The sequence below is a fragment of the Pongo pygmaeus genome, chromosome 22 (assembly GCF_028885625.2).
Source record: "Pongo pygmaeus isolate AG05252 chromosome 22, NHGRI_mPonPyg2-v2.0_pri, whole genome shotgun sequence".
NCBI classification, from domain to species: Eukaryota; Metazoa; Chordata; class Mammalia; order Primates; family Hominidae; genus Pongo; species Pongo pygmaeus.
Window position 1 is genome coordinate 38,798,632 of NC_072395.2, and position 20,926 is coordinate 38,819,557.

The window sequence follows — 20,926 nt, forward strand, 5'->3', positions numbered from 1 at the left end:
TGGCCTCCCAAAGTACTAGGACTACAGGCATGAGCCACCATGCCCAGCCAACAGTAAGTTTTAAATTGTGCACCATTCTGAGTAGTGTGATGAAATCTCAAACCCACACAATCCAGAAAGTGAATCATCCCTTTTTCCAGCATCTCCATGCTGTACATGCTACCTGCCCATTGATCACTTGATCATTGCACTTGTGTTCAAGTAACACTTACTTGACTTAATAATGGCCCCAAAGCGAAAGAGCAGTGATGATAGCATAGTGTCATAATTGCTCTATTTTATTATTAGTTGTTGTGAATCACTTACTGTGCCTAATTTGTGAATTCAACTTTATCACAGGTATGTACATAGAGGAAAAAAACATAGTATATATTGGGTTTGGTACTATCTAAGGTTTTGGGAATTCGCTGGGGGTCCTGGAAGGTATCCTCTGCAGATATGGGAGGACTACTATAATTTTAAGTATCGGTTCAATGTTTTAGTATTTTCTTTGCAGCATCTCAAATCTTACATAGGAAATAAAGATAGAAGTTCCTTAAGCTGTTCAATTTGCATGTGTTTTCCAAAACATACATGTATTGCTAATATGACAAGCAGTGCAAGTAATTTGCTAATACGGCAAACATTAGCAAATCCTAACTCTCATACTCCCCTTCTTTTCTAAAATGCTTCTTAGGTGAAACCCAATTCCGACTATTTTCTTGATTTTCCTTTTTAAAAAAGGACTTGAGATACTTATACTTAAAGCAGAAGCAAACCCAGAACTCTGTCAGCTAGTAGAAAAATAAGCTGTCCTCAATTCCTACAAATTTTCCTCAATTATAGCCACACAGAGCATTTGCTGTATAAATACATACACTGTGTTCCAAACACACTCTTACCTAAGATCCCTTAGACTACACTTCAAATGCCTAAGCCCATTAGGGTCCCCCTACATGGACAAACCTCCTCTGCACACAGTGAAATAATGCTAACCCCTCTTAGGGAATGTTTTCTGGTATTTATCAGTGTGCCTCACATCGCTATTAAGTACATATCTGTACTGCCTGCCTGGCGAAAAGAAGCTTTCCTCAAGGGCAGAAAACATAACACGGCAATGCTATAGCCTCCCTGTGGAGCCCCACATCCATCATCTTTGGCTTTCAGACTATCAGGAGGCTGCTGACCCCCAACTCCTTTTATGTGGTGCTCCCACCCTCAGCTCTCTGAAGGAGGACTCATTAGTGACTGTATTTCAACTCTGCAGCGCCATCCCTATAGCTTATTAGAGCCCAAGAAAACCAAACTGTACGTAGCATTCTCTCCCTCAAGGGCTTTCATGAACACACAAAGGCTGTCGCTAGATAAGGAAGAAACTTGACTGGAGGTGAGGATAAGTCTGAGCCACAGGTGGCGTGTCAACACCCATGGGTGCATGGTTGCTTACGCCTATAGTCCCAGCTACTCGGGAGGCTGAGGTGGGAGGACAGCTTGAGCGAGGAGGTCAAGGCTGCAGTGAACCGTGATCGCGTCACTGCACTCCAGTCTGGGCAACAGAGTGAGACCCTGCCTCAAAAAAAACCAGAAACAAAATGTAACAAAAAAACAAAGAAAGCCCCCCAAAAAACCATGGGTGGACTCAAACTAGGCATCTGGAAGAAGCAGTTAGTCCAGGAAAGGAAAACAGAAATACCCAGAGAGACAAGGGAAGATGAGCAACAGACAAGACTGGATCTGGCAGAGACCAGGTCTGACAGGGACCGCCTGTGTGCCCTCTAACTCTTGTGAGTCTTGGGATGTGCATTTGAATTCTAGGAGATGCCTTGTCCCCTTCAAGAAGCCCTATTTCTAAACATAAGCTACTTTAGCAGCTTTATGCTCTTTCCAATTGAACCAAAGCTAAGAAAAAGGCCCGGCTTGCATGCTAGTTCACTAATTCCCACCACATGATCCCCTCAATCTCTGTGTGCAGACCATTCTATCCTACCACTGCATCCTCCACTTTCCTTGATCACTTTATCTGATCCCTGACCACTTTCTACCTCCTATTCTGCTGATGGGCTGTCTGTCCTATTAGAATATATAATCCTTGAAGGCAGGGACAATATGATTCATCTGGTGTTCCCTCAACAGTGGCCAACCCTGGGATAGCACAGTAAGTGTCTGATAAGCATGTAATTAATATTTCCGGTTAAGGTCAGAATCCATTCAATCGGGGACTTTCAGTATATATTAAGTTCCCTTTGGGTATTATAAACCTATCTCTTAAATAAGACTCTAAATAGTTGTCGGATTATGGGCTTTTGAGGAAAATGAGTATCTCAATGCCTTTCAATATTGTTCTTCCAAGTAGATATGACAGCTTATACAAATCATAGCATCTGCTATAAGAAGCAGTAGATTACTGTAAATAAGCACTCAGCTGAGGAAGACATTTAGGAAGAGTGACAAGTTAAGCTCTCACTTGGGTTAATGTGGCCCATTCAGTTAGTACAGGAATCTGAAAAGCAGCCTACCTACCTGGTTATACAGCCATGTTTTATCATTGAAAGTGAATGCATCAGTATCAGTACATGAAATAATTTTAAGAGTGCATAGGCCGGGCACGGTGGCTCATGCCTATAATCCCAGCACTTTCGGAGGCTGAGGCGGGTGGATCATGAGGTCAGGAGATCGAGACCATCCTGGCTAACACGGTGAAACCCCGTCTCTATCAAAAAATACAAAAAATTAGCCAGGCATGGTGGCAGGCGCCTGTGGTCTCAGCTACTCGGGAGGCTGAGGCAGGAGAATGGCGTGAACCCTGGAGGCAGAGCTTGCAGTGAGCCGAGATCGCGCCACTGCACTCCAGCCTGGGCGACAGAGCCAGACTCCATCTCAAAAAAAAAAAAAAAAAAAAAGTGCATAAGAAATTCCAAATCCTAACAACCAGGAAAGAGGGAGAACAGAAACAATCTTAGATCTTATTATATTAATATTTTTATATATAATAATTATTATTAATATTAAAAGCTTATCATTGGTAGCCTAAGTAGTTTTGTCTACTGAAGAAACACCTTAAAACCTGGTCACCATCAGAATGTTTTGTTCCACATTTTAAAAATCTGAAGTCTCTCTTCTCCTACCTCTCCAAGTTGGAAATATATTGATCTCAGACAAGATGACATTTAAGTTGCTAAATACGTAAAGCAAGAAAAGACATTGATGATATTTAAGAAAGCCAAGAAGAGAAATATATATATTAAAAAAAAACTTTGTAAAGCCATATGTTGTCAGAATCCTACAGAAACTTTGTCTCTATTCCCAAAGGGCAAATGGAGAACCTAAAAGTCTCTTTTGTAAACAGGCCACCTAAGACAGGTGATTAATGCCAAAAGTCCTAAAATGACCAAAGGTATTTCAAAAACACAAAATCAAACATGGCTAACAAAAGGCTGAAAACAAAGTTAATGAACAGAGTAAATGGAATTGGAAATTGCTACTAATTCTGAAAACAGTTTGCCTACTTTTCTACTTAGTCATTCCATTTTTAAAATTCACCTTTAGCCAAATTCTCAAAGATATTTCTTTTTGAAAACACTAAAAATTATGTGGTACCAATAATATGTTTTAAATATACTAACAAAACGTCAGTGAGTAACATGTGTTGCTTTAGCACATCTTAATTTACAGGTCACTGAAAGAGATGAGCTGAAACCCGCGTGTGTTTTGCCAGGATTGCTGGAGAACCTGAATAGTTAAGAAAAAAAACCTGCATTCCAGACTGACTCAGGAACAAGAGTGACTAGATTTGATCATTACTGCAATTCAGTGACAGGTAGATGGGAGGGTTCATTTTACTATTCTTTCTACTTGTACATATGCTTGGAATTTTGCATTTAAAGCACTGAAAATTTAAATAAATACATTTAGTCCAGAGGAAACAGCCAATTTTCTAAATTTATAACTGCCTATGAAAAAGGAAAAAAAAAAAAACCCAACACCCAAATTGTGTCTGCATGACTGCAGCTAGCATATATGAATATATACATTAAACAGAGAATCAAATGCTCTATACCAAATTGTTTCAGAGATAGCCTATCTTGTATATTTTCATCTTCTGAAAGCTTTTGCATACCAGTCCCTTTTTCAAAGAACATACCCAAGAAGAAAGAAAAATGTCGTAACTGAGGGTTTCCTAAGTACCAGACATCACTGCAAATGTTTTATGTGTAGCACATCATAATCCTCTGAGTTAGTAATTACTCCAATTTATTTAAGATGAAACTAGAACAACTAAAATCGATGCCATTTCTAAGCATCCAAAGAGTATATTAATTATAAAGTTTAAACTACTCGGACTTAGGTATATAAACCAAGACAAAGCATGTCCTAGACAATATATACTTCTGTTTCTGGATTTCAATGACATTCTTTAAGTTTTCCTGGAATACAAAGAAATATCACATCTTAAACTATTCTCCACAAAAATTCTTTTAATAATGAGGAATACTGAAAATAGAATCTCTAACTTAATTGAGAAAGAGAACTGGAAAACGAAAACATTCTCTGCTTGCAACTTAATGAGGCGCTGAGAGGCAGCGTGCAGCTGGTGAAACGCTACTGAAATAATGGGAGGTATCAGCGTGCTATGTTTCCAAATGATGGCCTTATGTAAAAGCAAAGGTGGTAAAATGGGGCAGGGCGTTAGAATATTTCCCAATAATCTGGCCAAACTCTGCTTCTGACATTCTATATAAATATATTGTTATATCCACACTTTCATACTCAGAGTTGGAAAATCCTGTCAAAGAACTTTGTTTGATAGATAAGCTATTCTAATTTCAAAGTGCTGAATGAAAAACAAATTGGGGGCAGGGGTGGGGAAGAGATGGGAGAGAAATCAAAATAAATAGGACAGGAGACAAATGTGAAAACACGAGCAGATGTGTACGTAGCCTAGATTTTCCTATTCTCTCTTTCAATGTAGGGCTAATTTTCTTATTTTAAAATATCCAAACTGGCTTCAACTTTTTAGCCCTAGAAGAAATCCTACAGTCAGTAAAGCAATCCTTACATTTATACAGACCAGAAATGCATAAAATATATCCATACTCACATATAGACAGCCTGATCCCTCTATTCAAAAACTGTCTCACTCAATATGAATTTGAGATCTTTCAAATTCCAAAACCACAATGTATACATGCCTATGATTTGTCAATTTTCAGCCTACAAGGGTGAAGGGTGCCCATAGCAAGGTAATAATGGTCAAGAATGTACCAGACCTTCTACCATAGGATAATGTATATAGTATACCTTTCAACTTGGTAAGATTAAAAAGACCACCTCTGTTGTTTGCTTTTTATTTAATTTTAATTTCATACAACTGTAGAATGGAAAAAGAAAGGCTGAGAAACAATTCTTGTCTGGGAATCCCATGTTCAGTTATGTATTTTAGAGGAGAAAGTTGGGCAAAGGAAATGGTTTTGCTCAACTCATCTAACAGGCAGTTTTTGCTTTGTGCAGGCACTGCTGCGCTTTGTTTGCTGATCCTGTTAATCTATAGACAAAGCAACTGTTCATTTAAAGCCAGAAGGTTAAAGAGGCAGAGAACAGATAATGTTAAATGGTGGAAAAGAAAACAGGAAAAAGAGAAAATACCCGTAAACCAATAAAAGAGATGACAAAGCCACGTTCGCCTAACTTTCCCAATTGGAAATCTCTGCCTGCATTTGAGGCTTAACCTGTTCAAAGTTCCCTCCAGAGACCTGCCCCGCAGTGTAAGTTACCAGAGACATCAACACCTTCAGGAAGCCCCTAGCCCCTAGCTCCAAGAAGTGCACTGCTGCATGTTATTAATAGGAATAGAGAGGCTGGAAGAGCCTGTTTCAAGTTATCTCTCTTTTTTCTTTTTTTTTTCGGGATGGAGTCTCACTCTGTCGCCAGGCTGGAGTGCAGTGGCGTGATCTCAGCCCACCGCAACCTCGGCCTCCGAGTTCAAGCAATTCTCCTACCTCAGTCTCCCGAGTAGCTGGGACTACAGGCATGCGCCACCATGCCCATCTAATTTTTGTATTTTTAGTAGAGACGGGGTTTCACCATGTTGGCCAGGATGGTCTTGATCTCTTGATATCATCACCAGCCCGACTCGGCTTCCCAAAGTGCTGGGATTACAGGTGTAAGCCACGGCACCCGGCCCAAGTTCTCTATTTAAAAGAGGAAGAATAGTATGGGGACTCATCCAATTTCTTATTTAACTGACAATATGTAACTTTTACAACACTTGCCTGTGTGTTTCTATCATAAAGTGAGGACATGGTTTAAGACCGTGAGGACACAGTCTAAGACTGAACAGGCAGCCTTCCTGGACTGCTCGGGTGACAAAGAGCAATGATGCCCTTAATACAGCACCTCAGGGTATCATGAATGAGGGGATGGACAGGATGATCTCCCACAACACTTTTCACACTATTATTTTGTAATCTGAATTCCTTCTCTCCCCAATCTAACCTACTCTTGGAAACAAGCTAATTTTTCTAAAAGTGTCTTGACCAGAAAGCATTCGTGCTAAAAATCTGCCATAGCTTCCACTTATCTCCAGAATAAGACCCTTTAATTTGCAACCTCATTCTACCTTTGCAATTTTCTAAATTTTCTTCACAATTTAATTGTATTAATAGATTTATAAGGTCCTAATGGGCCAAGAATGGTATCCCGCCACTCAGCAACACCTGACACAAAAACCTAACAGTGCCCAATAAATATAGACTAAATTTGCCTGTATTAAATTTGGGAAGAAATAGATTCTTGAGATGTAGAATTGAAGTACACTTCCTTTATTCTTCTGGAATCCCAAAGCCTTTGGTTTAAATAAAACTATGTGTTTTTTTTTTGTTTTTTTGTTTGTTTGTTTTGAGACAGAGTCTCGCTCTGTCGCCCAGGCTGGAGTGCCATGGCATGCGATCTCGGCTCACTGCAAGCTCCGCCTCCCGGCTTCACGCCATTCTCCTGCCTCAGCCTCCCAAGTAGCTGGGACTACAGGTGCCCGCCACCACGCCCGGTAAATTTTTTTGTATTTTTGGTAGAGACCGGGTTTCACCGTGTTAGCCAGGATGGTCTTGATCTCCTGACCTCGTGATCTGCCCATCTCGGCCTCCCAAAATGCTGGGATTACAGGCATTAGCCACCGCGCCCAGCCAAAACTATGTTTTTTTAAAAAACTTCATTTCATCCCAAAGAAACAGGACAATAAAATCTAACAATTCTAATTTTTAGCCCCTGGTTTTAGAATATGTTTCAAGGGGAATATTATTTTTGTTTTGTTCTATTTATATTTATAAATTCCTCAGGCCAAAATTTTGGTACTATAATAGTTTATTAAAGCAAGTGGCCACTTTATGCTGTTAAATGATGAATAACTGCCAGGCACGGTGGTTCGCACCTGTAATTCCAGCACTTTGGGAGGCCAAGGCAGGTGGATCACTTGAGGTCAGGAGTTCAAGACCAGCCTGGCCAACATGGTGAAACCCCATCTCTGGTAAAAATACAAAAATTATCCGAGAATGGTGTGGGCACCTGTAATCTCAGCTACTTGAAGGCTCAGGCACGAGAATCGCTTGAGCCCAGGATGCAAAGATTGCAGTGAGCCAAGATTGCACCACTGCACTCCAGGCTGGTTGATGGAGTGGGACTCTGTCTCAAAAAAAAAAAGCGCATGAATAATTGACGTAGTCGTATTCGAGTTGTTTCCATAACGCTACAAGATATATTTTTTGCTTCTAGTATAAATAACAGAGGAAAAGCACTGTTTTCTATCAAAGAATGCCAAAAGAAAATAAAAACAGTCTGCTGTGGTCATCTATGATTCACACAAACTACCCTAAACACTAAACAAAAAGAACAATATAAGGATCTTGCATGCTTAATGTGTTCGGAAGCATACTATGTAATATTACAACCAAATATTTTAAGTCATACTATGGATTTATGACTTTACTATTGAGTTATCATGGCCTTTGCATTTGAAGTGGATAAAAATAAACTGAAGGCAAATCTGGACTATGGGCCAACATTCCGCCAACTCTTGCCTAAACATGTCTTTAGAGTTCTGTCGATGGAAGGCTGCGCGCGGTGGCTCATGCCTGTAATCCCAGCACTTTGGGAGGCCGAGGCAGGTAAATCACTAGAGTTCAAGACCAGCCTAGCCAACATGGTGAAACCCCATCTCTACCAAAATACAAAAATTAGCCACATGTGGTGGCATGCACCTGTAATCCCAGCTACTCAGGAGGCTGAGGCATGAGAATCACTTGAACCCAGGAGGCAAAGGTTGCAGTGGGCTGAGATCATGCCACTGCACTCCATTCTGGGCAATGGAGTGAGATCGTGTCAAAAAAAAGAAAAAGAAAAAAAAAAAGAATTCTATCAATGGAAAGAAATGGTCTCTGCAAAAGGAAAGTATAGGCTCCATTTTATGGGAAGCTCTCTCAGCATAAGCTGGATACAGAACTCCTGCCCATACTGCTCCAATCTCTGTGCCAGAAACTGACCATCCACATTTACCTAATGATGACTAGTGTGCTCCAGGTCAGAGCTAAGTGTTGGATAAAATCCACTTTAAGGCATGATCCCTAGAAACATTAGTTCTCACAACACTTTGGGTCTGTAGGGCTTTTGCCTACAGAAGCCACAGTAGGTCTCTGTCTTAGCTCAAAATGCTGCCTTACTGTGAATAGCTTAAACAACAAAAATGTCTTTTGTCACAGCTCTGGAAGCTGGAAGTCCAAAACCAAGGTGCCAGCACGACCGAGTTCTGGTGAGGCCGCTCTTCCTTGCTTGCAGACAACCACCTCCTCGCTGTGTCCTCATGTGACTTCTTCTTTGTTTGAGCAGGGAGAAAAAGGCAAGCTCTTTGTTATCTTTTCTTATAAGGGCACTAGTTCCATCACGAGGGCACATACTCATGACCTCATCTAACAGTTATCACCTCCCAAAGGTATCATCTCCGAATACCATCATGCCTGGGGTCAGAGTTTCAATATCTAAATTTTGGGGGAACACAAACATTCATCCCATAACAGTCCTCGATACATACTTGAAAAAAAAGGGGAAAAAAATCTCAAATGGTGCTAACACAAAATATTTTTTAAATGCATTGAAAGGCAGGTATTTGACTGATGACTAGGCAGAAGCAAAACTATTATGATTGGGAAAGAGGAAAGAATACACAAGCACAAAGAATTTGGAAGACTTGGGATTAAACAAAGACTCAATTTAAACCATAAGATCCAAGTTATCTTCTCAATCAAACTTTACAAGGGTTTATAACCAAGAGCAAAGATAAAAGACTGTGTTTTTACTTTTTCTCTTGAATCTTGCTCTTGACCAAAAACTGGATCAAAGAAATCAAGGGCAAAGAAAACACTATGAATGATAACAACAAAACAACCCAGTAACACAAAATACAAATTCAGAGAAGCATGAGACTATGAAAGGAGCAGAGTAGATAATTCACAATCAAAGTTATGTATTTATCATCATGTTAAGCTAAGCACCAACATGTATAATGCAAAGCAATCCTTTGGAAAAACAAATTAAACAATGAGTTAAACTGGTGAGCAAAAAGCCAAAATGACGTGACGGTGATGAGTTCTGTTGGTTTTGTTCTATCCTAGGACCAGACTGCTAACAGCCACCTCAGACTTAGCCAGCTAGCTATCTCTAAAATATTTTGGTCATGAGAGACACAAAGTGAGAACACAAAGTAAAAAATTCATCCACCACTACTGGGAGAAAAAAAAAATCGTTAAATGGGTAGCTCTGTTAATGGTAACTAATGGTTTCCACGCATTTTTTTCCGAAAAAAAAAAAAAAGAAGAAGAAGAATTTGCCCAATGACAGATACCAGAATGCCATGAATTTTCATGGTGCTGAATCAAACACCCATCAACCAGGAATTCTATACCTAATGAAGCAATTGTTCAATAATAAGAAAAACATTGTTCAACAATAAGAATGATTAAGATGAAAGTCATCCAACAAAAGGGAATCAAAATATTAATATAATACAGGGTTTGAGATGATCTGATGAATAGACTAGCTGTAAACAATGAGTCCAGTTAAAGACAGACCCTATGAATGAGAATTATGGTAACAGAGGAGACGGTAAGATTATAACTTTGAAAATATAAAAATAATACAACTTATAAAACCCGTGAGAAAGAAACATGGTAACATTGTGAGAGTATTCTTTTCCTTGCTCTTCCTAGCAATGAATCCATCAATACTGTTTAAAAAATAAAAACATGAAGTTAAAAAAAGAAAGGCAAAATGAACACTTTCCAACACACACACGAAAATCCAAGCCGCAAATGAGAACTATTCATTATTTCTAACTATAAAAGAAAAACACCAGAATAGCTACAATGTGGAAAGTGGCAGGAAGATCCTGAAATATCTATAAAGAATGTTCTAGAGAATTCAAGATGCACAATTTGATAGAAAATGTCAACACTGTCTAAAACTTCTGAGTGAACTTCTCTCCCTGCCGCCTGCTCAATACTCCCCAAAAAGCCACTTAAAATCCTAATGCATGATGCACTCCCTCACCTCTCCCTTTCCAGCCTACAGGCCTTTTCTAATCCATACCCACTGTGTTGCAGCACTGGGGTCATTCTTCTATTTTGCCCATGCCATTCTTCATCCCTCTTCTGGTAACAGCTCCTCTCCCCACATCACACCGCCACACCCACAAGGCCAAGATGGGCTAGTCCTGATACTGAGTCCCTACAGATATGGTGGCGGCTCCAAGGGTCGATGTGTAACTCAAAGCAGTGCCAACCAGAAGCACTCCCTGATAATGCCTATGGGCAGAACAAAGTTGGGATGCCAAACTGGGACTAACACTACCAGAGGTCGTGGCTACCAACGTCCCTGGTCTCCTCGAGGATGCCCATCTTAGGAGGAGAAAAGGAGTAAACACACAGCAGGAAGGTAAGCAGAAACAAAAGAGACCCTAATGGGGAAATTCTAGGCAGTACTGACTCTCAGTTCCAGCACCTAGTGATCTCATTTCTGTGTACATTTTTAAGAAATTGGGTAAGCATCCCCCACACTACGATCCTTCCCATCAGTGGGAGAAAATATTCTCCATATATAAAATACAAATTGTTTAGGGGGTTTTTATCACCTGGCAAAAGAAACTACCTAATTAACCCACCCTTACTATCTCCCCATTCTTCCTCAGAAAAGGAGATGTTCCCTCCCCTTTCCAAGACCCAGCCAATCACATATCCACTGGATCTCCTTTCTGCCTAGTTCTTACAGAACTGAGTACTATAGTTATAGCTTACTGTAACCTTGTACTCCTGGGCTCAAGTGATCCTCTCACTCAAAGCGCTGGGACTACAGGTCTGAGCCACAGAGCTCAGCCAAAACCTAGTTCTTAGAGATACCTGCAACTAGTGCTTAGGATGGATATCAGTCCTCCCCACAGTTTAGTTTAAGCTTCCTTCTGCCCAAATTCCTTCCATGTAAAAAGCAAAATCACAAAGCCTTTCCTTTTGTCTTCAATGACCTCAAAGCTTTTTGCCTCTAGGTCTTTCTTCCAGGAGTCCACAGCTGACTCACCATTGACCCACGTTGTTTTTCCTGCAACGGACTGCAACTTAACTTCTCCCCATGCTATTCCACAGGGTTAACAATGACCTTTTATTTGCCAGATCCTAACAATGTTTTGTCACACACACACACAAATGTCCAAAAACAAGGTATGAGCAAAAGAGATTCCTGGGTGTCCTAGCAGTGAAATGCAGGTGTTGTCTTTCAGACCCTGAGGGTGGTGGGGAAAGGATTATCTGATTCTACAGCATGTTCCTCCGGTTGACTTGCTACTAAAGAAGCTATTTTATGACTTACACCCTTAAAATTCTTACACCTTTATTACTTACATCCTTACAAGCTATTGTGCACCCTTCCAGCTTTGTAAAGATGGATACTGCAGACACCTCATAGCAATGCAAGTGTTCCTGTACCATGGAAATAATTTGACGATATTCCAGATAATTCCAGATGATTCCTGTTCATAGCCATGCAACTCAAGTGTTCTGGGGAAGAAATTTTAAATCTCTCCAAGTCAAAATGAACCATTTTTCACATCTTTCACTAATGAATTGAATAAAATATTTGACATGTGTTCAGTCTGCATGACAGACATGATTTTACCTTGTCAAAAACTACACTTCAACTGCTTTCCGTTTGCATCATGCTTGCACTCTTGCTTTCCCCTCATTTAGAAATTCACATGGCTTGACTTCCAGCATGTAACACCTCCTACTTCCTATCCTTTCTCTCTGGCCACTGCTCATCTCCCTCCAGGGGGAATCGTCTCTCTTTGTTTGCCTTCAATGTTGCAATTCCCCAAGGTGCTTTCCTTGGGTTCTTCTCCACAGGTGTCACTGAGTGGGTAAAATGAGTGCAAGTACTTAGCATAGTAGCTGACCCTTTGTGAATGCTCATTGCTGGTGGTATTAGTGTCACTGTCACCATGTAGTTTTTAGATTGCTAAAATTATGATTTTACAAGCTTTTCTCCCCCTTTAAAGAATATGCCCTGTGTTCTGTTCATCAACGCACCCTTAGTATCCAAAGACGTATGTCTGAGTAGGAAGAGAGCACCACAGGGCTCTAGAAAGGCATATAATCATCTTACATCAAAATGTATTTAATGAAAGATGTATTTAAAAGGACCCCAAACAAGCCTTCTTCCCTGACTTGCAACATGCAGTGAAGTTCTGGTTGAAGGTATGGAGGGACTCCTCATTTCTACCTCCTCCTCCCACTTGCCAGATCTTGGGATGTAAGACCCTTACAGCTCAGAGTCACTGGTGGCTTGGGATAGCACAGAGAACAGCACTGTTCCACGGAAATAGAACGCAACTGCCTATGGAACCTCAATTTCCTCGCTGCCACATGAAACGTCAAAAGAAACAAGTGAAATCAACTTTAATCACATAGTTACAACTCAGTAACATTTATGATGTATTTAACAACATATTCAAAACGTAACTATTTCAATGTTAAATCTATATAAAAATGAATGTGATCATTTTACAGGTTTTCTCACATTGTATCTTTTGAGATACGGTATTTATCTTACACTTACAGCACACATCAGTTTCCACTAGCCACATTTCAAGTGCCAAACAACCACTTGGGGCCAGTGGCTACAGTACTGGACAGCACACGGCTAGAGGCTGCAGCATGGCAGTCTCTGGGAGGACGAAGATATATGGTAGGGGACATAGTGATAAAGCAAGAGGGTGATTTGTTTAAATGCAAATCTACAATCACTCTTCTTCTTTGAAAAAATAAAGTCTAGGCCGGGTGCGGTGGCTCACACCTGTAATCCCAGCACTCTGGGAGGCCGAGGAGGGTGGATCACAAAGTCAGGAGTTCGAGACCAGCCTGGCCAACATGGCGAAACCCTGTCTCTACTAAACATAAAAAAAATCCCGGGCGTGGTGGCAGGCGCCTATAATCCCAGCTACTCGGGAGGCTGAGGCAGGAGAATCGTTTGAACCCAGGAGGCAGGGGTTGCAGTGAGCCGAGATTGTGCCACTGCACTCCAGCCTGGGCAACAAGAGCAAGACTCTGTCTCAAAAATAAAATTAAAAAAAAAAGAAAAAAAAGAAATAAATAAAAAATAAAGTCTAGTGACTTCCTGTTGCTACAAAATAAAACCCAAATCCATTAAAATGGCTCACAAGGTATGATGTTTTGGCCCTTTCTTACTTATGGCGCCTAATGTTGAAGAATCTGGCTGGTGTATATCATCCGACAAGACTTCCGTGGGTGGGTGGTAGGCAGAGGACAGATGATACCAGAATTGCAAGAGGAAGGTGACAGCAAAGGGCTAATTCTCTCCACTCATGGTGGCCACAAACAATCTGGTAAAGTCCAGAACTGGGAAGAACCACTCTGTGCTTAACCCTTTGATACAGTTTGGCTCTGTGTCCCTACCCAAATCTCATGTCAAACTGTAATTCCCAGTGTTGGAGCTGGGGTCTGGTGGGAAGGGATTGCATCATGGGGGTGGTTTTAATGGTTAAGCACCACCCCTCGAGTGCTGTCCCCTGACAGTGTTCTCATGAGATCTGGGTGTTTGAAAGTGTGTAGCACCTCTCCCTTCACACTCTTTCTCTTTCTTGCTCCAGCCATGTGAACATGCGTCTGCTTCCCCTTCACCTTCTGCCATGATTATAAGTTTCCTGAGGCCTCCCCAGCCATGCTTCCCGTACAGCCTTTGGAACCATGAACCAATTAAACCTCTTTTCTTTATAAATTACCCAGTCTCAGGTAGTTTATTATAGCAATGTGAGACCAGACTAATACACCCTGGGACCAACAACAGGCTAAGACAGAAAGTAAAGCTACCCAGGCATTAGTAGGATCTCTAAGTGAAACGGGAAAAGAGGGGTGTTCCTGGGGTCAAGAAGAGTAATTTTTGTATGGCCACCATACAAATGTGAAAACATCTGGTTATTCATACGTGAAACTAAGGGAGGAAAAACTTAGATGCAAACTATGACACATGTATCAAAATAGTCGATTCACCAGAAAAGGACAATTTGGTCAATGTCATAAACTAAATTTTAATTCTAGCCTTTAAAAAAAGTTTATTTGACACTCAGAATACATAGTCTGTATGCATATATCAAAAAAGGGTATCAAAAACATATAAGTATGCAGAGTTCCGATTTATAAAATTTATAACTTATCTACACAATTGTACTACAAGAACTCTTCAGCAGAATGTGAATATTATTTCTAAAATTGATACTTTATAAAAGTCACACCCAGGCAAAAGCTGATTTATTATCAATCCATACTTAGTAAATCAGTACACAGAACGTTCTTGTAAAAATACATATAATGGACCATACGCGGTAGCTCATGCCTACAATCCCAGCACTTTGGGAGGCCAAGGTGGGTGGATCACAATGTCAGTAGTTCGAGACCAGCCTGGCCAATATGGTGAAACCCTGTCTCTACTAAAAACACAAAAAAATTTAGCTGGGCGTGGTGGCGGGTGCCTATAGTCCCATCTACTCAGGAGGCTGAGGCAGGAGAATCATTTATACCCAGGATGTAGAGGTTGCAGTAAGCTGAGATTGCACCACTGCACCCCATCCTGGGTGACAGAGCAAGACGTCATCTCAAAAAAAAAAAAAAATACATATAATGAACTTAAGTATTAGTGATTTCCACTATTCATCATTTCACATCACGGTTCATACTCCTTTCAAGATAAAAATTACTTAATATGTAATATATTGTGATAATGTAGATGCTTTTTGCTTCTCAAAATACCAATTAGTAATTAGAGATTGTCCTTTCTTAAACAGAGTGCTATCAAACAAATTAAACCTTTTAATAATAATTTTAGCATTTACAATTTAAAATAAAAGGATCTCAATAGAATAGTAATATTAATTCAACAACAAACATTCATCACCCAAGTAGGCTAAAGAAAAATTTCTAGTACAAAAAGGATTACAACAAAAGAAAATGTTGCCAGGCTATCTTGCTTTGCCAACAAGCATAAGACTAATTACTTCCAATGTTCTTAAGATGCAGTCACATGTAGAGATAACTATCTAAGAAGTGTGAGATAAAATGCCTGGAACTCCAGCTATTTTAAATTGAATAAGAAAGGAGCACCCTGTATAGTAACAGCAAAAAGACTACAAAGAATTAAACAAAAATGAAGATCTCCATTAAATGAGAAAGGATGATTTCCAGGATATAAAGTTAAGTTTAAAAAAAAAAAAAAAAAAGCAAAGTGCAGAACAGTGCACTTTGTATTTTTTTGGTACAAGAAAGGAAAAATATGTATTTTCTTTTGCCAAAAAAATAAATCAGGAACAATGAAAATGTTTATCAATAGAGAATGAGTGAAAAGTGAGCTTTCCGAGTATATTTCATAGAACACGATAGTCAAAAAGTAAAATTAATAAGGGAGGAAAAAACTAAACTATAATAGAATATATTATATATATTCTATTATATATATTCAGATATAAATGAACTAAAATATATATCAAACTGATAACAGAAAAAAATTAATTCTAGCACTTTTAACCAAAAGACCTTGACTGTAGAGCCGTGGTGAGATACATACTAAAGATGAAAGGAGTGCGGAGGGCTGAGCATGGTGGCTCATGCCTGTAATCTCAGCACTTTGGGAGGTCCAGCCAGAGGATCGCTTGAGCCCAGGAGTTTCAGACAGCCTGGCTAACACAAGGAGACCCCATCTCTACTAAAAATTAAAAAAAATCAGTCAGGCCTGGTGGCATGTGCCTATAGTCCAGCTACTCGGGAGGCTGAGGTGGGAGGATTGCTTGAGCCCAGGAGGTCTAGGCTACAGTAAGCCATAATCTTGCCACTGCACTCCAATCTGGGTGACAGAGTGAGGAAAAAAAAAAAGTGCTGTGACATCTTAAACTTTACTGTTTAGTGATGGTCATAATATGACATCATAATTTTTAAAACATTTATATGTGTATCATAGGGTAATGCAAATAAATATATTAATGGTATGGTGAATCATTAGGAACCAAGATTTTTACTGTAGGGTTAACATACTGATGCAAAGTATAAGAAGTTAAATTTTTTGAAAACAAATGCATGTGATCCAACGTCAACTGCTAGCCACCAGACAGGACTTACTTCTTGGCAATACTGCAGGATGCCTTCCTTGGTATCAATGCAGGTTTTGGTCCCTGATGGATCTGAATCCCACTTCCCATTCTGGACATTCATGTGCATGTTCAGTCTGCCACAGAACATGGCAATCTGGGGTTCAGCCAGCAGGCCAGCATTGCCATCAGTGGGTACCTGAAAGAAGAAGCTTCAGTTAGTTATAGAATCCATAGATCCAAGGCAGAGGCTGGGGGGAAGAACAGGGATCAAAAAGAGTTCTATTCTTGCTCATTCTTAATTAGGAATCAGCCCGGTCTTCAACACTCCTTTAGATTAAGTGCTATGCATGATACAGACATTTCTAGCCACCTATAAGATAGTGCTTTCTTTTGTACTAAAACAGAGAAGGAAATTACCAATACCGAAAGGAATTTATTCATGAAAAATTTATACATTTTCCCATATGAGATTTTGTGGTACCTGCTGAAAGGTTCTGACAACAAAATAACATGTTTTTCTATAATAAATATAATCACTGTGGAGGCTACCGCATTCTCATAATAAACTCCACTGACTCACACAGAGCACAATGCCTGCCAGGCCCTGCCTGATGACCAAGCCTGAAAGTAATATTGTGTGCCACCTCTGAGCACTGAGAGCAAGCATGGCGTTGGTAGTTAGCAAGTGACTGTATTATGATTTTGAACAGAAAAATTCACTGTAGAATTCACCATCCACAAATATAACTGAGTATGTTGGCAATTCCACCTGGTTTCCCCCAGAATATTCTCTGGTTATCACTCTCAGCTCTTAAAAAGACTGTAAAGAGTGCTGGTGTCCCCTCTCCCAACCATCTGCAAGGAGCCAACATTTTCTCATTTGGAGCTCTGCATAGTGCCTGCTGGGTAGTAAGTAAGGGGTCCTAGCTATTACTATTGCAGGCAACAGACCACTTCACAAAAATAACTTCATGAAAAAGGGTGCCTTCTGTATTTTCAAACCCTTCTGTGTACAGGCATTACCTTTACAAAAATATTTTTAAAAGAGAAAATGGAAGTCCTGAAATATCTGTACTATGTCACTTAATAGGTTTTGGTATCTCAAAAAGAAAAAAAAAATTCAGCAAGAAATGAAAAATACATCCACAGGAGTAAAGGTGTTACTTAAACCAATCAATTAGAAGGCATATTAATCAGGATAGGCCCTCCCTTGTCAAATCCAGCTGCTGGGGAAATGTGAGACATCCATGCTAAGAAGAATTAACTTCCAGCAGAAGCCATTCGTTCACACACTCAAGAACTGGGTGATTCCACGATAACTTGTATCATTCCTAAAAACTGTCCACAGGAGGAAAAACACCAACTAAAATTGTACTGAGAAATTTTCGGTTAAAGAAATGAAATAGTTTTCAAACATTTCTTCCCACATAAATGTAAAATAGGATACCTCTGGCCATTTTAGTCATTTTACACATATTTCGTCAAAACCCAGCAGAGGACTTAGGTCCTTACAACAAAAAACAAAACAGGTCTTAGACTGAACCAAGTCACGAGTGCAAAAGCTGCTGGCAAAATCTCTAGAACCATGTTTTCAAGTAACTTTTCCAATATTTAACGAAATTCTGCCTTTACGTTGCCAGATGGTTAAGTCAAAGCAGCCGATGCCAAAATATCCAGATCATCTGCAGAAATAGCTAGAACCCCTCAGTTCCATCAGAGCCCCTTGCCACTTCCTGTGACTTCCATGAAACTGGGGGGTCTCATTCTCTGACAGATGCAAAGCAGCAGGCTAAGTAGAATGCTCTATAAATTTAAATTTCACAGCTTTCCTGAGGGATTAAGAGGAAATTCATTGTCTTGATCTTAGAAATCAAAATGCAAATGTTGTCAATCTTACTGAAATAAGTAGTACAGATAATAATACTGCAAAAACATTAAAGAAAGTCAAATAATAATCAGATACCTGTGGATAAGGCCCTACATCAGATGCTATGGAGGGCCCTGCCCTTAAGGAACATACAATCCACTAACGGAATCGCCATTGTTCCCACAGTACTTTATTCTGTTCACCTTCTGAATTCATTCCTGTCCCGAAGATTTCCAGTCTTGGCAGCATGTTGGTAACTGTACGGAGACACTAATGAGCCCTTACCATAGCTGGTAAATATTCTGTTGAATCAATCTCCTCCTCTCTGCCTCAAACTCTCTCTGTACTTTTGTTTATCCACAATCTGTTCATTACAATGTCTAAGGAAAGCGTTCTACCTTCTTGACAATACAAATGCCCTTGATTCCATTTCCTCCCCGCAAGGAGAGGAAATTGACAATTTCTCTCCCCAGGGTAGCCAGCCTCCAAGAAGGCCCCCAATAGTCCCTGCCTCCTGCTATTCATGGACCTTGGGCAACTCCACAATGTATCAGGGTCTGTCTGTGCAACAAATGGAGTACAGCAGAAGGGATGATGGTGTAACTTCCGAGCATGTATATATTAGACTTAAAGATGCTGCAACTCTTTTTAAAACAAACCTTTTGCTACCAGAAAGGTCATGAAGGGCATGATGATGTGTAACATCCAAAACAAGGTCATGAAGGGCATCACAATTCTTCATTGCTCTCTGGGATCATTCACCGTGAGGGAGGTCAGCTGTCATGTTCTGAGACATTTGGTGCTAAAACCAGGTAAGTTTTTGGCAAAATACACTGGATCACCACCCTACCTGACAAACCAAGTAAATGCTTCTTCATTTTTTTTTCCTCTTTTGACTTAACTTCCTTTGATTTCTTCTACTTTTCACTTTGTCATCCTCCCTGCTTCTTGACTTTACAGGTATTTTAATGTCATCTGTTGGCATATGTGTGTATGCTGACTATCAAAAACTGGTAATTTTTTAAACATTTTTTTCAAATAAATTTATTATGACCCTATAATTGTCTCATGTTCTTGTCATTTTTTAATGCCATCTGTTGGCATATGTGTGTATGTTGACTACCAAAAAGTGGTAATTTTTAAAACTTTTTTTCAAATAACTTGATTACGGCCCTATAACTGTCTCATGTTGTCTTCATTTTAACAATGAGAGTTTAGACTAGAAAATATATGCTTCAGTTCCTGTCAGGTTTTCCACCAGATGAGATTTAATATTAACTTTAAAAATATATGTTTGGAGAATCATGATGATTAACATGCTCTATTTTCTTCAAGTGGAGATCGTTTAATAATTTAAACTGTGAATCCTCAATAATTAGGGTAAGCTGTTGAATTAGAAAGTGTAAAACTGGTTGTATGTATAGATCTTCTTACATTTGACATTACAAGAGGCCCTTCACAAATAAATACCAACTCACAAAAGCCATGTTTCTCAAGTAAAATTTTTTCCCTGAACCAACACCAGGTGTGTATATGGAAATCAGAGCAATTAGCTTGGAGATACAAATTGAACCAGAAGCCTTCCTATTCTTACTGAAGCCCATCTGCAAACAATTCCATGCTTTCACTACACACGCCTGTCTCCCTTAATTAAAACAAGACAAACAAACAATGTCTCCCTTAATTAAAACAAGACAAACAACCCACGGCATCCTCACCTGCATCAAATAACCCATTTATGAAACAAAGCCTGGTTGCTAAGCACAGCCACTCCCTGGCGTTCAGCCAAAAGGAAATGTGGCCACATTAAACATTGCCATCCAAGGGTTAACTCCCTTTTCCTGAGTGAAGCCTCCAAGAAATGACTTAAATGAATCATACACAGGGTCCTATTCAGCATCTGTTAATATGGACACTCTTAAAATTGAAATCTTTGAGTAAGATATTTGCTGCCAGTAAAAAAGCACAGTCTTACAAAGTCATCCTAAAGATAATTATTCCTAATTTTTTTAAAGTTTTTCTTTTCTAAAAGAAAAGAAATATAAATACCTTAGCAGATGGGAAATATAACCACTTAACTACTACATTTTGGTTCTATTTATGTCTTAACACTATTCTAAGGTGAGTTAAGGTTACTTTGCAAAAATCTAAGACAACATTTAAAAGATGAGAACTGTGATATAACTGGCCATTCGTGGTCTATGCATTTCTCATTCGTGGTCCATGCATTTCTAAGACTGAATATGAAGGTAATTCTTGTAAACTGAATGACTTGCCACTGACATCATAAAACTGGAGATGCTTTCCCATGGGAAAACAGTGTTCCTGACAATGAACAAAATAACCAGCTAAAAACAATGAAGCATTCACAAATTGCCTCAAAAGCAAGAGGCTGTTTA

The 20,926-nt window shown here is 39.6% G+C and overlaps 1 protein-coding gene across 6 annotated transcripts in view; it reads right to left on the minus strand.

Moving 5' to 3' along the window:
• APP (amyloid beta precursor protein) overlaps positions 1-20,926 on the minus strand; it is a 283,222-nt gene that overhangs the window by 206,801 nt on the left and 55,495 nt on the right. For all 6 annotated transcript variants that reach the window (XM_054468708.2, XM_054468710.2, XM_054468706.2 and 3 more), the window contains exon 2: positions 16,689-16,856. In XM_054468708.2, coding sequence (XP_054324683.2) covers positions 16,689-16,856 — 168 coding nt within the window. The remainder of the gene's footprint in view (positions 1-16,688; positions 16,857-20,926) is intronic.